Source organism: Bactrocera oleae, chromosome 4 (genome assembly GCF_042242935.1).
Source record: "Bactrocera oleae isolate idBacOlea1 chromosome 4, idBacOlea1, whole genome shotgun sequence".
NCBI classification, from domain to species: Eukaryota; Metazoa; Arthropoda; class Insecta; order Diptera; family Tephritidae; genus Bactrocera; species Bactrocera oleae.
Genome location: NC_091538.1, coordinates 55,153,743 through 55,170,441, shown reverse-complemented (window position 1 = coordinate 55,170,441; position 16,699 = coordinate 55,153,743). Strand labels below are relative to the sequence as shown.

Sequence of the window (16,699 nt, the reverse complement as noted above, 5' to 3'; positions counted from 1 at the left end):
TTCTTACCCATATTGGCTCTGATCTCCTACTTTGAAATAATTTTGCATTTTTGCGATATTTTGGTTGATATTTTTTTCTTGCTGTGTTGCAGTCTTGAGCTTCCGGTTTTACTCGTATAAGTTTCAAAAAGCTGATAAATATTTAAAACAAAATTTTACGTGATAGAAGAGTCTTAAAATCTATAATATCATAGTCAAGTATTCAATGCAAGATGCTGGGGAATCGCTCTCAATAGAATTTTTACATTGCTCGTTGATGTTTTCCCTTTCTAGTAATTTCATTTGTTGTGGTATCTGTGGAAAAGCAACTTCTAAAGCGTGAGCGGTATATAATATTAGCCGGCCGGCGATTTGTGCAAGTATGTTTATAGTTATATATATATGTACATACGTTCGTGCTCGTAGAATCAAAACAATCTTAGACGTGTCGATACGCCAACCAATGCCAACGCCTTCATACTTCGCTTTTGAAGTACGCGAATTTCATATCAAACTTGTTCGAATGCAGTTTCATTTGAGTGATGGTCGTGAGCAGTCTTTGCATGGACTACGACAAAGCCGAAGTAAACAAACGGTTTTTCACCACACACTCACACAAATGCATATCAGTACAAATATAAATAACAGTTAGCCAACCGTTGCATCGCTCATAATCAACGGATCATTGCTTAGTTTTGGGCGTTCTATTGAATTTCTAACGCGAAATGGATACGGGGCCAAATGAATTTAGTACGCTGCTAGCGAAAAATCATCGTTCGCGAAAATACTCGTACACGAGAGATAGCAGTATCGGTAGTGCGGAGCTTCCGAGTGATATGATATCGGATGTGTCTACATCATCATTATCTGTGCATGCAAATCTGCGTGGATCCGTCGAATCTGTGACGTCGATCACATCCAGCGAACTGGATGAGTTTAATTGGAGACGCTTACGGTTCTACTTGGTCGAACCGATGGTGTTCATTCTCTTATTTGCATACAATTTATCAGGTATTGTCATAACTTCCGTCACTCTCAAGTGCTCCGTAGTTGCATAAAATATAAACGCTTTGATTTTTTAGAAACCATCGTAAAGAACCAGATAATTTATCAAACATGCACGTCTATATTCTATTTCAATGACACTGATTGTGGACAATTAGGTACTAAAAACGCCAGTGAACATGTTAAGGTAAGACGGTATACACGAGAACCTTTGTTATTGCTGTTTTGATTGTTGTAAGGCCAACAAAGTGTGGAATTCAATTGCGGAAGTAAATAATTATGTATATACAAGTACATATGTACAATATATAAATAATAAGGGGGTTTTCTAAAAGTACCGTTTGATATTGAAATCAAATCAAACAAATTGGAAATTAGGTACGTTTATTTCACTTCAGAGAACTACTTACCTATGTATGTAAGTATGTAATGTCTGCATTGCCTTAGGGTAGCACGAACCCGTGTGGAACATTTCCTCAAAAAAGTCTGTCTAAATCTAAGTGATCACCTGATCTCTAATAATTTTAAGTATATCAATAGAACGTCGCAGAAAGGTGAACTCAGCTAATCTTGGTGTTAGATGACCTTCACTAGTGCAAGTGATAACCTCAAACGACATAATTTTAGAATCCCTTTAATTAGGCAATTATCAAAGTTGCTAGAGATTCTACGTCTAAACTAAATTCAAAAGTCTTACTGTAAAATAAATAATATTGTAAAAGGTCACAAAGCCCCTAACATCTGCCCAATACAATTGAAAATTCCGTTTGTGTAACATACATATTTTCGTCAGCACAATTTTTTTAGAATCCCTCTTATGGGATCTTCACTTATACCGTACATTTCTAGAATAAAATTCATTTTTAAAACACAGCAATAATAAAATAAATAATATACATAAGTATATAACACTTCCAAACGATGAAAGTGGAAGGTCCAGAAGCTCTCTTCTCTCTAATCAGTACTGCATTATTTAATAAAAATGCATAAAACAAACAACAGCTAAAGTTGATTTTAAGAAATTTTGAAAAGAACACCATGTAAGATACAATTTGGAATAAAATAAATAGTTTACTGTTTCTTAAACATTTATTTGCTAAAATAATATGGCATGGTGAAATTGTTAGAGGTGTAGACTACCGCAACTCAAAATCTGGGTACCATCCTAGCTTTCGACACACAGGCAAACGCCTCTCGACAGGCATTGATAGACACCAGCGAGTATATTTCAAAATCCAGCAGCTGTGCGACGGTGTCTAAGGCTTGTTGTTCCCTCTATTTGTCGGATAACATCAAAGAGTAGAGCGTAAATGGAAGAAGCAGATCTGTCAAGCCTCTAGTAGAGATACATAGGTATGTGTGCCATTTATTTACCTGTATATGAAAATATTTACAGTAAAGTAACCAAACAATACCTTGGTTGTTTTCTAACTCGACTTGAATGGCTCTAATTACAGATTTAATCGCAAATGTACATAAATTCGTACATATGTATAAACATATATATATGGTACTATAAGTAGGTCGGGTATGAACTTATTAAAATTTGCTGCCTCTTTACATGCACAGTATGTATGTATGTATGAATATGAATTCCTAAGTAATACAAATATATATTCGTCTGCATAATATAAAGCTAAGAGAGATTACGGTTTTATAAACTAGCTTTTTCTGATATTACAATATCAATTAATATTTATATACTTACATACATATATGCATGTAAATTAAATGACTGATGAATTAAAATAACTTGGGGAAGTATAAATAAATCAAACTGTTATGCAATTGAACTCATAAAAACGACAGAAGTCGAAACTGTATCTTTTATATACTAAAAGTATTATTACTTTCAAAAATTTCTATACAAAATTGGAAAACAAAATAATTAAAAAGAAAATTTAAATTTGTTTGCTGTTAAAACAGCTTATTAGACATCTAGTGTGATAGTCTAAAAAAGGCGATATTTGTGAATTAAAAGAAAAAAACCACTGTATCAATTGTGGTAAAATTTTAAAGACACAAAGTAAAATTTTGTAAGATAAAAATTCAATATTTTTCGAGTATTACATGTGATCTCCGACGGCGTTAAAAAAATAAAATCCTCCACAGCTGTATTGATTCCGTTTAATAGGTACATATATTATGTTTAATACAAAATTTTGTAATATTAATAATATATGCTTATGTAAAAAAGGTGGCAACCCTTTTAAACTTCGACTCTAAGTCTTCTTAAATCTGTTAATTTTTTATGAAATAAAAAATTTTGAATTAAAATTTTTAAACAGGTGGCCACGCTTTTCAAAAAATATGTGCAAATGTTACCCTTTTAAACAACAACAATACTTTTTTTTACCTTATGAATAATTACACTTATAATTTTCAAAAAAACGTGGCAACTTCATCTACTAATTTTATGAAAATAATTGAATTGGTTAACTCTGCACTATGTAAAATTGTTTAATTATTCAAGTTTCTTTACATCTCAAATTACTGTTTTGTGTATAAAAATTGGATGATTTGCTTCTTATTAGTAACTAATTGTTAGCGTTTTGGTTTTTTAATTGTCTAGATAAGAATTTGATAAGGGTTATCAAATAAAAAATGTTACACACATGCCATCTGATTAATGACAATTTGGCTAATAAAAAAAATAATTAATTCGAAGAATAAAGTTGTTGAACTTAAAAATTGAGGACTTTCGACTGTAAAGAATTTTCTTTAAATAATGATAATTGAATGTGTCTGCATATAGGGTGGGCCAAAAAGAGCTCATAATATTAACTTATTCAAACTTATTCTACAAAAAAGATCTGAAATAATTGTTTGTTTAGTTAACTCACTTAAAAGTTGTTCGAAGGCAAAGGCCCAAGTCGCTGAGGATAATTCTTAAATTTTTTTACGTTATTTCACAGGATAACGCCTCAAAATCACAAAATATATTTAATTTTTTATGAATGAAAAAAAAAAAATGTAAAAAGACTATAAAATATTGGAAAACATAGTTGGAAGTATTAAAAATATTAGAAATTGTATATATATGTTATACAATAGATGACATTTTTTACGTTTTTTATATAATATCATAAATCTACAGTGAATATAACTAAACGTTACATCAAGCCTCTCTAACTTTGTTTAATGAGTGAGACCTTCATAGTTTGATTTGTATTTACTTATCACCTTATAAAATAAATAAATTATATAATATATAAAAACAATTTTTTTTTCGGCTCACCCTAATACATATTTATAAATATCAAATAAAATATTCATAAGCTTGTGCTTATTTTATGTGTTCGTTTCGTCAAAAGTAGAGGTTCATATGGAATATTACAATTGCAAACATATTTACACACATACATATGTAGATTTAGAAACATATACATATGTACATATATGCCACTGAAGGAAATTCGATATTTCTTCAAAAAGTAAACATAAATATTACAGGTACATATATGTATGTATAAGTCGGCATAAACCATTAGAACATTTGTGCAAGCAATTAATCTTACGATCGTGCCAATTCTTAAATACATACTTATGTATAAACACATATTTTATTTAATAAATAAAGTAATATGTTTTGCTTTGATTGTGGAAATTACTTTGCGGCTCACATGCGAAATCTTCAATATATGCGCGCTTGTTGTTATAAGAGATATAATAATCTCTTCTTCATAATCTCTTCTTTTTTCATAGGAAATGAAGAGAAAAATGAGACAATTGTATAGCTCTTCTACAGAAATGCAAGCTAAGCAATTAGTTTAGAAGAGTTGAATTAACAATTAAAATTTTAAAATAAATTATAAACACACTCAATTATGAGATATTGTATCCTCTTTAAACAGTTAGAAAGTTCTCTAATAACATTTAGTTGCCTAGCAACAGTTGGCTCGTAAAATAAGCTTAAGCTGATTAAACTGAGCAGTTACCTTTTAGAGGTCTGCAACTCAATAACTGTTTAAGATATCTATTTATTAATTTTAGCATATTATTTTTAAAGGTATAACCTATCGAAATATGTAATTGATTTTTTAATTTCATACTCGTAACATTGCCGCAAACAAAGATAGTTATTAGAAAAAACTTTTTTTTTTATAATTTTGAATCTTGTGCAGTGAAATCTCGCATTTTGAAACTAACTACTACACAAAAGTTAGGAAGAGCTCTGGTTATAAAGTTTTCAATGGAAACTTATATACTCATATATATAATCACCTATAGCATGGATTAAATCCGAAAAATATTTGATACTAGTAATGTTTGATGAGTAATGTTTATTGACCAAACTTACATGAAATTTTATGGCATTGAATAAAACTTTAAATAATGGAAAGTTTTATATTTGTGTATGCACATATGTAAACGTTTGCACGTAGGTTCAGGAAATGGGCTGTTTCAATGGGATCAGGGAAAAGGGTGTTAAGTGAGTGGTTTTGGCGGGACATACAAAGAGGTGGTTATTGTCAAGTGAATGTTCTTTGTTTGATGTTCCTAGGAGGCGGTTCCGCTTTAAGCATATGACTGTAATTATAATATCTGCAAAAGCATCCTATCAGAAACTGCTTGGAGAGGGGTGCATTATGTTTCTTCATCGTAAGTATGCGGTTTACACTTTCAAAGTGGTTGATGGGGAACATCCTGTAATAGTCCGGAGTGTGGTGTTCTGACTTGTCTGTATTTTCTTTAGCTGCGTCCTGCTCCATCCAGGCAACTTTACTGGGGCTGCGTAGTTAATGGCTACTGCTTTATCGTGATTAACTTTCTTTTACCTCTTAAGTTGCTTTCTCCAACGATATTTCAGACAAACTTTTCGCTCTACCACATTGAAATAATAAAGAATGCATTATTTTTCACTTGATCATTATTTGATTGTGTTCTTTTTAACATTTTGGACATAAGTGTAAAAGCAGCAAAATTAATTTTAAGGAATCTATTCCGATGAGAACACCACACACTGGGTTACTTATTCTAGTATAAATTAGTGCAAGAAAAATATTTAAGTACTACTCTCTTTTTATAGCAAATAGAGACTACTATTCAGCCGTATGCTGCGCGCATTTTTATGACATCCTCACTCATTGAGAGCTTTGTGCCAGCATTTTGTGGGGTATTTATCGGCGCTTGGTCGGATCGTTTTGGACGCAAGCCATTGCTGATTACAGCCTATAGTGGTGAGTAACTACAGCTTCTTAAACATTTATAAATGTGTATATATTTACTTTGAAGTGATGTTCAAATGTTTAAGCTATTTGCAGGATATGCTCTCTATTACGCAATAGCAGCGATAATTGCGCAGTTATCCACAACCAGCCTAGTCAGCCCGTGGTATTATCTACTGGCGGTGTTGCCACTTTCGTTGATCGGTGGCAGCGTTACATACTCGGTGGCCACTTTTTGTTACATTTCAGATGTGTCCAGTGCGCAAGAGCGTCCATATCGGTGAGTGGCGCTTTTAAAATCATATCATCTGTATACAGTTGAATAGTTATGTGTGAAATTTTAGCATGGCCTCGTATGAGGTGGCATTAATCATGGGACTCATGGCTGGTTCCTTCATATCAGGTTATCTTTACGAAGCCACTAATGCGACTTTCGTTTTTTTGACATCATGTTGTTGTATTTTTGTTGCCATCTGTATTATACTCTTCTTCATACCGGAAAGCTTAAATAGGCGACGCTTTCAATTCATCTACAATACTGTTAGCGAAGAGGAGGAACTGTATCGGCAATTAAACACTTCTGTGGACGAAACGGGAAATCGAAAACTATTCGATTTAGCAGCGGTTAAGGAAATGTGGCAGACCTGTTTTAAACCGCGAGAATATAACGATCGCGCTATCATCTGGCTGTCAATGATCGCAAATTTAATATCGGTGTTTGTTTTAGGTAAAATATAGCCACTTTTATAATTTTTTTTCGACAATTTTGTAATATTTAATGTAAATTTAGATGGCAGCATGACTGTGTTTTACTTGTTCATACGCGAGATATTCCATTGGTCCATTAAGGAGTTTACTACGTTCGAGACAGTCAACATGCTCGTGACCACCATTGGCAACATAATGGGTGTTCTTATATTAAAAAGAGTGCGTATAAAATTCAATAATTTTATTTTTGATTATTTGCTGTAAATATATTTTTATTACAGTTACTCAAGCTGTCTGTTGTTCACATTGGCGTTCTGGCGTTTCTGAGTGATGCGGCTGGCAGTTTCACAAAGGCTTTTGCTGTTACTAATTGGTTCATGTATTTAGCGGTCGGTCTCAGCGCTCTGAGAGCAATGGCACATCCGATGTGTCGCACTATTGCGTCAAATGTGTTACCGCCAAATGAATTAGGTAAAGGCGGCGTTAATTTTTCGAATGATTTTTTTTATTTCGATCAGACTATGATGTCAAGTAGTGCTATAATTAATTATGCTTTCGACTGTTTCCTATTATATTCCTATTAAGCTTCTAAAAATGTTCATTATGAAAAAATTACTCATACGCCATGTCGAACAATTGCGTTGTCTCATTGAAAACCGTTTATTCTGCACAACTAACAATTTTCCTTCATGTTTGTATTCGCTTTTAAATCCAGTCCTCAAAATGTGAGAATCTGCGATTTTAAAACAATCTTAACTTTTCTTATCCTGTTTTAGCGTTTGTTTCTGAACCACAACAAAGCTATGCATCTCCGTTTCAATGCTACCAATCGAAGTACACAACCTATATTCCTTACTTACATATTATAATATGCCATCTTCTAAAATATTCCTTTAATATATATGTATGACAGTACGTCAGAACCTAGATAAGGACCGTCCGATAAATACTTAGTCTACAAAAAAAAAATTGGAAATTTAGGAAACAATCTCTTTTTGGCTTGATAAACTAGAGATGCTCCAACTTCTTTAACCCTACTTTTTTAACTCTACGAAATAACTCCTCATTTCACTACAATTTAAGCTTCTCCTGTAGATGCAGATCACATCTAGTTAATACCTAAATATATTGGTCACCTTTCCGGCCAATGAGACAGTCGTTGCCCCCTTTGGAACACGTTGGCTAGGTGAAGTCTACTGTTTCGACTATTCCCGGGTTTGTCTTATGTACTATTGGATTCATGTTCAGCTGATCGTCACGGAATGACGCAGAAGACGTTTAAACAGCCAAAAACACTGATGTGAAGTGGACCTAGTGAACCTAGCCACAATTATACTTCGTAGATGGATTATTTTATTTTTCTAGGGGGAGCAGTATTTGTCTGAAGCATACTAGATTATGTGATCTAAATCTATCAGTTAATGTTCATGCAATCTACCGAATTCTATCGCAGTGCCTCAGTTCAAATTCCTGACATGCTTCGAAGGATAAAAGATGCCGAACGGCTTTTTATAAAGCTTCGCAAATGTCCAGTCCAATTTATCTATCTATAATATTTCTGGGAAAAATACAGTATCAAACTTTTTATTATTACTTTAAGCTATTTATTGGCCTAATTACCTTACCTTAGTAGTAAGTTTTGGTCTCCGACGCATTCATTTCATTCTATTTCAATTTTAACTGGGTTAGTACACATAACATTAATTTCGCACTCTCGTTTTTATTCTCTCTTTTAGGAAAGTTCTTCTCCTTCCACGGTGTTCTACAGGCTTTTATACCATTCATTGCCTCACCGATATATGCAGGCATTTATAGCATAACGCTCACGAGTTTTCCGGGATTTTACAATTTATTAAATGCCAATCTGTTTATAATTGCCATTTGTTTTCTGCTGTAAGTAAAAAAGATAAATCGATGTATGAGAGTCAAATTATTCAAGTACATTGTATATCGTGTATAAAAATGTACTTTTTTCAGCGTGATCTTGCACATGAAGCGTGTTTTTCCAACACGTTACCAGGAACGTCTCTAAAATAATGGTGTGCTCATTGTGCTAATTCTCAATATCGCAGCGAGAAAACTTTTTTTATTTGAATAATTTAATATTAAGTAATTCTTTATTACATTGTTGGATGTTTAATTTGATTGCTTTTCTATTAATAGTTTTAGAGTCAAGTAATACCTACATATGTATGGTACATATATACAATTAGTATATACAATAAATATATGTGTATATATTTTATAGCTATCGAAAATATATTTATTTGTTCTACAACTGAGATACTACTTGCACCTTTCAGTGCCAATTACTAATGTGAACTGTACAGAAATGACGATTATAATCGATGGACTTTTAATCCTAAGACGAAAATTCTTACCTATAAGCAGCACAAGAAAAATTACTTCGTAGCTCTCTAATCCGGATGTTCGCCTAACTTAATGCTTCGAGAATTACTTTTCATCACTTTTTACATGATAGCCCTTTACGTAGTCCCTTGAAATTAAGGTTTTATGACTTATTGTTTTAAAATGTCAGTGTAATAATATGCTTGTGTGTTGGTAATATTTAAGATCAGCAGATTACTCCATTTGCAATCCCATGTGGGGGAAGAGGACCTCATATAGGTGATAATCGAACTTTTATTTATTATTAATTATTATTTATATTTAAGACCGCTTCGTAGGGAGCAAACTGGGCGAGTGAGCAGCACTGCACTTTATTTCATGACATTGGCTCCCCTTCCGTGGCCCAATGACGCCAACATCGCATATTATGTTTCAGCTTAGCCGAGCGGCTCGCAGCCACACGATATTTTTCTAATATTTACATTCCTTAACTCGTGATAACTTTCGAATGAATTGTCCTAATCGAATAATTCAAAATTTATATAAAACTATTGAATCAGTCTTGAATATGAAGTAACTAATTTTGATAAGCATTATTACTAAGCTACAAATAAAGAGACTTTACTGAGGCGATATTTTAATTTTTTATTTGAAAAGGAACATATATTGTGACTTAACTAAAACTACTATAATCGTTAGACACACTTGTATGCTGTCACATTTTTGGTAGATGATTATATGTTCTGCAAAGTCGTAGTATATTATTTTGTCCTATAATCAATAGTATTCGCAGCGCACGCTATGTAAGGAGTTCTTTTCGAAATTTTCTTACACCTTGGGCTACATTATTGGCGGTTTAGTAAGAATCCCTAAATTTTTCGAATATATAATTAGGCTATGTTTACCTTAGAGTGTAGCTTTCCAACGCTATTAATGATTTTTTAATCCATTAAGTGGTTTCGGAGCCTGTTTAATTCAAACAAACAAAGGATCAAATCTTTCCACTTTATAATGTTAGTATAGATAGTAACACCGAATAGAACAGCACTATTTTAGTCGAGGAATTTTAATTAGCTCCAAGTGTAGGCTTTAAAACTCTTTAATTTAATAAATTCCTAAATTCCTATCTAGTGATTCAATATTTCATTTATATATTTTACTTCCAATTCAAAAATATTGATAATCAATTGCCCAGCCAACTATAATTAACCGAGTCCGAAGTGACAGGAACATAGACCACTCCAGCGACAAGGAGGAATAAAACAAAATACTAAGATCAATAATTATTCAATTATTTAATAGAGTGTAAATCATAGCAATAATTTTTAAGAGTTTCACTTCCACATTAATTATATTACTTTAGCTTATCTTCTCAACCACACAACTGTTTACCGAAGTTCCACTTAAATGCGTTCGTTGTTCTGCACACACATCGGTACCGGATCGTGATAGTCACAGAGTAAAATTTTTTCATATTTATTTTAATTCTTTCTTGTTGCTTTTTGGCTTAAGCGATTGAATGATGCTGCATAAAATTTTGCATTTATTTACATATTATTTAACGATAGACAGTTTATCATTCAAATCTTTGAATCGTGAATCTTTTCGGTGTGCTTCGAACGGCAAGTAGTTATACAAAAATAATTATATTACTATGAATTTGAATTAATATTTTGCTCTGTTCCATAGACATGAATAAATTTCCATTAAGGAAGATGTAATAGCTTGAGAAATAAGAAGTTCCGCGTTCGAAAGTTATGAGCGAGGATTAAGATCTTGAATGACATATATTGAAATAAACTTCAATAGTTGTGTGTTATGATGTTATATTAGAAATCATTTAACAATCACGAGAACTCATATATGTAGGTGTTGACATGATTTTTTTCCTTACCACAATGTCCAGACTTTAATAGAGATTGCACTTTTTATTATCAATTGTCGCGTAAGTTTTTTTTGGAGGCATCGTTCTTTTGAGTAACTGGGTAAAGGGTTATAACTGAAAATCTTTATAGTTACGTTAAAAATAATATTTTTTTATTTTGTAAGCTGAAGCATCACAAAGTAGAAAAACATTCTCGTTTAGAAAGAGTTTAATTCGGCCTAATACCATAAGTTTGTGCAAAAGTGTCGACCTTTACTATTTTATAAAAAATATAATCTTTTTTTCTTATATACAGGGCGGCTCACGAATCGTGCCACAAAAAAAAAACCGTAGTAACTTTTTTTAATCAATTAATAGAGACCGTAAATGACCTTCAGCCACGCATTCAACATCTTTAAATAACGGACAATTACTGTTACACCGTTTTCTTCAAAAAAGTATGGCCCGAACATACACCTTAATGAAACTGCTGTTATTTGAACTTTGTACGCAAACAGGTTTAATTCATCATGAATTATCCGTTGTAATGACGTCTGCTAAATCCAAGTTGCACAGTTAAGTTGCGAGTCGAAACTCTTGGATTTGCCGGAATTGACGATGCAACAGCTGTGATTGTTACTTGAACACGAACGTACAGTCTTCTTGCGATACTTCCAGATTCGGCAAACATGTTTACCAACCTCATAATGGTCCATCTACTGGGCGAGTGCTGACAAAATCCCGTTGAATTCTCTTTGGACAGAAATGATGGACTGCAAAGCATGGTATCGCTGCACTATTTAAACCCCCTTTTCAGTATCCCAAGCATTCATTTTTAAAACACTTAAATTATAACTTGCCAAAAAAAGTCGTTTACTCACACAGAAAAAAAGTTATTACGGTTTCATTTCGTAGCACTATTCGTAAGCCACCCTGTATTATGCTACCAAACGAATTGATGCTACAATGAGTATGAACTTTAAATCTAGCACGGATATTGATAATTTTTTAATATTGAACAAGTATTTTTGACTTGGTGATGTTCCCCGAGTTATCTATTATCATTTGGTTGAAAAATATTACATATTTTTAACAAAGTAGTTCAAATATATAATAATATAAAAAATATAATTTTCTCCTTAACCATAAAAATGATCAAAATAAGAAAAAACAATTTTCTGACTAAGTTTTATTAATTATATTAAAGTATTTGTAATTGGTACAATTCTGGTCAGTTTCGTGTTATTCAGTACTTTTTCCGATTGGTTCGCTTCCATTTCAGAACTTTTTTTCTGAAAGTTCTGACTTAACGCGTACATAAATAAGAATATTCCATTCCATTCCACATCGAGCTCATGTTAGTTCATACTGATCCGAAATCTCTTGACTTCGGTCATCAACAAAGATTGTCTAAGCGTTAAATGGCTTCGTGCTACTTTTGTATAGCAAAGAATCATATAAAAAAAATGGTCTGTCCATTGACGATTTAGATCATGTAATTTATTCGTTGAACTACTTTATATAGGGGTACGTCAAGTAAATGACATACTAGAGTGATCCCATAAGTACTCAGCCCCACCGCCTCATGGCGTCATTATGCTTACAGAAATTAATATCGTGCAGTTTGTTCTCATAGATGGTTTGTGCGTCTTTGCTTTACCCTCGAGTAGTGAAGGAGAGTCGGGGACAATTCCTTCCAGAACCGGAGTCCTCAGAGGTAACCGGTGCCCTGCAACAATGTTTTGCAGATTTTTTCTCCCACAATTAACTACAATCATCCCCTAGCTCCGGTTTTCTCACTACGGCCCTGCCCTCGAGACCAAAGAACACTCGAAAGATCGGAGGTACACTGTGCTGTCGGTCGGACATTGTGTGACTAACCTACATCGACTGCCCCAAGAAGGGCAAAACAGTCTGTCACATTCTACCATGCATTAGTACTACCATAAACTCGTTGACTGATTCGAAACAACTTGACTTAAAGAAAATATATTTTTCACAAGGGTTAAAGAAATTGGAATATCGTCATTTTCCAAAATTTTCCTTTTATGTAGGCTAAGGATTTATTCAAACCACTGGGAACCAAAATGCGGTGCGTTATTAGCGAGCTGGAAAAAGTAATTCAAATTGCACTGAGATAATCTTCAAAAGAAGCAGTCGCCACTACGTAAATTCATAAAATTTACGAACTATTAATGAAAAATATCACTAATTTCACTAATTTTTCTGTATTTTATTTTAAATAAAATAAATGCCTCATCATTTTTTACTTGTATGAAAAAACCGTATGTTCGCACCTTTCCAAACCCTAATGAGCTAGCAAATTGCAAGTCATCATTACCTATTAACAAATTTCGACAATGTCTGTGGTGAATCCCATTTTAAATCAAAGTTGCTTTTATTTCGTGCTTTTCAATTGACAGCTTGTTTTGTGGTTAAAGCTTAGCTTTTAGTTGTGTTTTTTATAACCTGAACAGTGTACAGTTTGCCACGATGTTTATAACCACCAAAAAGAAATCTCAGAGATCCTATAAAGTATATATGTACACACAAATATCAATGATCAGTATGATGAGCTGAGTCCAACTAGTCCCTCAGTTTTTGAGATATCTATCTGAAATTTTGCACCCGCACTTTTCTAACCAAGAAACTGCTCATTTGTCGGAACGGCCGATATCAGACCACTAAAGCATATAGCTGCCATACAAACTAAACGATCGGAATAAAGTGCTTTTATGGAAAACTTCTTCATTTGAAGAAGAAACTGTTCAAATCGAATTGCTGCAGCATATAGTTGGCATACAAACTGACCGATCACAGTTCTTGTAAAAAATCGTTTTATTTGCGAAGGGTATTAGAGCTCCGGTGCAACCGAAGTTAACGTTTCTTCTTGTTTTTTGTTTTTGATACTACAATAAATATTTTTTTGCTGGTTGAAAGTATTGTATTATATTTAAATGAGCATTCATGTGTGAAATTCAGCATTGAACTTGCAACGAGTTCGCGTCCATTGAGTGAAACATGTCGTGAATTCCTAATAATCTCACGTAACATGTACATACATAAGTATGTATATGAGTATCGGGAAATTTGCCGGCTAACGATAAAATATGCGTGTATTTGTTTAAGAGTGTGTGGGTGTGTGATCGAGTGCGAACAATTGAATTGTTCTCATAATGGTTTCCTGACAAATAATTCCAAATATTTACAAATGTTCACAGGCACACACACATACATACATACAAGTAAATGTAAATATATAATTAAGTATTTTTAGTGTGCATTAATTTGCAAAAATTTATGCAAAAACAATTATCAACGATTATCTCTCATCATCTATGAGTGAATGAAACCGGAACAACTGAAATCGCAAATGCAAATGTGTACGATAAGTGCTTTGAAGTGTTTAATAATAATTGATATTACTTTATTCCAATTAAGTAAGTTTGTTATTTGTTTTTGCTCACTTTGGAATTCGTTCCGCACCATAACTAGTAGTCAAATATTTGAAGAGCGACAAATTAAAAAAGGATAAACATGAATGTCGTTGGTGTCCTTGGTGAATGACCGCTGCGGCAGCTAAACAAATATAATATAATACATACTTTGTTTAGGTTTTATCTGCAATGTCATATGGTTTATTTGGTATTCCTTTGTGATGTTTGAAGATTACAAACGACAGTTTTCGCCAGAAATATTATTGTTGTTATTAAACATTATTTCTGATATAAGTGTTTCTGTTGTGTTCCAACTGCTGCCGATAGTTGCTGAGTGTTGACATATTTACACAGGTATGCTTTATGTATGCGCGTTTCTTGTCAACAAATATTAAGACAATACCAGATATTTGGATATTATTTCACTAGAAACATTATCATTTCTTTGCTATTAAATCTATTTTTTTAAGTTGTGTATGTATTTTAACACATTTAAAATAGAAATAAATAAAAAAAAACTTAATTACAAAAATTTTAAATTAACTTAAATTAATTGATTAATTTACTTAATTAAGTTAATTTAGTGAGTTTTACTCATAATTTGCTCATAGGTATATCATTAAAAAAAATAAATTTAACCACTCACACTTTTTGGTAAGGATCTATAAAATTAGTTTCTTTACATTATTTATATACATATATATGTACCATGTACCATATTATATAAGAGTAAATTCATAACAAAGTTAATATAAAATTTATTTTATCTTTTTTTATAGAACACTCTTTTTAGTAGAAAAAACTTACTAGTAAGGTATTAAATTATATTTATATATTTATATTGTCCCAAAAATGTATGGAATCGGACTTAAATCTAAAAACCGAATTTTTGGCTTTTTTTAAAGTACACTAAAGGGTTCTAAGGATTTGGTTGAGTCAGCTTTAGTACATACAACTTTAGACACGTTTTTCTCATAACTGACTTATGATGGTGCTCGAAACTATCGCATATTGAAATTTTCATTACAGTTTCACTGTAATATTAACTAGTAAATTACAGATTCAGTCAAAAACGTCAACTTTTTTGTATGTTAGCGAAAAATTTGTGTAAAAACGTGCGTACTTTATTTTCAAGTCTTCTATATATCTTTTTTTTAGGTTGTTTTAAATAGTAGTACTTAGAATCGCCGTCGCCCGCTAGCCCTTCCTTAAGATTGGACCAGAATAAATTGTCAGAATTAGGCTTGTTTGAGGCTCTAAACTGGCTTAACCCCTTAAAATGTTTTTAATTTCTTTTAAATATATATATTAATTAATCGAAAATGTTTTGTTTATTAAAAAAACAAATTAATTAAATTAAAATAATTTTATTTAAAAAAAATAAAACAACAATAATTTCAGATAATAATTTTCATTTATCGGAACAAAGCAAATAACTGTTTTGTTGACTGAAAGCGGTATGTGAAACAGAATTTTTACCTAAACACTTTTGGAAATGTGTATGTTTTCATAATTTGCGTAAAATTTCGTTTATTGGTACTGCAACGTTTCCTTTTATTAAGAAATTTCTTTGTACATATATGAGACAAGGATTTTAAATAAGTTACCCAATGACAGGCTTCGCTTTAATTGCCGCTGATTAAGTTTGCCACTAAGTTTGTAACACCCAGAAGGAAATGTCTGAGACCTTATAAGGTATACATATGTATGTATATATGGTACGTAATTAATGATTAGCGTGACGGGTTGAGTTATGTGCGTCTGCCTGTCTGTATATACGCGCGAGTCTCAAAATTAAAACCTTCATAAAATATCGTATCTTATTTTCTTATTAAGTAATCTTAATTGGACTTGAAGATTGTTCGTATCAAACAACGTGGTTAGAAAAAACTAGCGAAACGTGTTCCGTTGGATTCAAACCGTTGGCCGTTTACGTTTTCAGAGTTAGTTATATGCACTTGTGAAGGGTGTTATAGTTTCGGTACGGTACACTGTATAATCTTGATTTTAGTTAAAAAAATTTGTTTGCTTCTATTGATGTAGACTCAAAGAACATGAGAGTCAGAAAATGCTAAATCGAAAATAAAATTTTAAAACTAGCTATCATATATACGATATTTTAAAAATCAGGCATTAGTTCGATAGTAGCTAAAGGAATATTAGTTTACAGTTCAATATTTAAAGAATCA

General features: G+C 32.3%; 1 protein-coding gene across 2 annotated transcripts; it reads left to right on the top strand.

Annotated features, from left to right (window-relative positions):
- Positions 1–504: 504 nt before the first annotated feature.
- LOC106623062 (probable peptidoglycan muropeptide transporter SLC46) lies at positions 505–9,842 on the top strand. 2 transcript variants are annotated; one of them, XM_036363371.2, is made up of 9 exons: positions 505–990; positions 1,062–1,171; positions 6,014–6,164; positions 6,249–6,432; positions 6,656–6,879; positions 6,943–7,079; positions 7,142–7,331; positions 8,597–8,753; positions 8,838–9,842. In XM_036363371.2, the coding sequence occupies exons 1-9, from the start codon at positions 705–707 to the stop codon at positions 8,890–8,892; spliced, it is 1,494 nt and encodes a 497-aa protein (XP_036219264.2). In that variant the 5' UTR covers positions 505–704; the 3' UTR covers positions 8,893–9,842. The 2 variants fall into 2 exon arrangements, with proteins under 2 accessions (XP_036219264.2, XP_014097908.3); XM_014242433.3 differs by having other exon boundaries at positions 6,497–6,879.
- The last annotated feature ends 6,857 nt before the right edge of the window (positions 9,843–16,699 follow it).

What these genes read in the sequence shown, in the direction of transcription:
- LOC106623062 (XM_014242433.3), top strand. Translation starts at nt 705, where the DNA reads ATGGATACGGGGCCAAATGAATTTAGTACGCTGCTAGCGAAAAATCAT. An exon ending in GCTGATTACAGCCTATAGTG is followed by an intron (nt 6,165 to 6,248) that starts GTGAGTAACTAC and finishes AGCTATTTGCAG; the next exon opens with GATATGCTCTCTATTACGCA. An exon ending in ATTGCCATTTGTTTTCTGCT is followed by an intron (nt 8,754 to 8,837) that starts GTAAGTAAAAAA and finishes TACTTTTTTCAG; the next exon opens with CGTGATCTTGCACATGAAGC.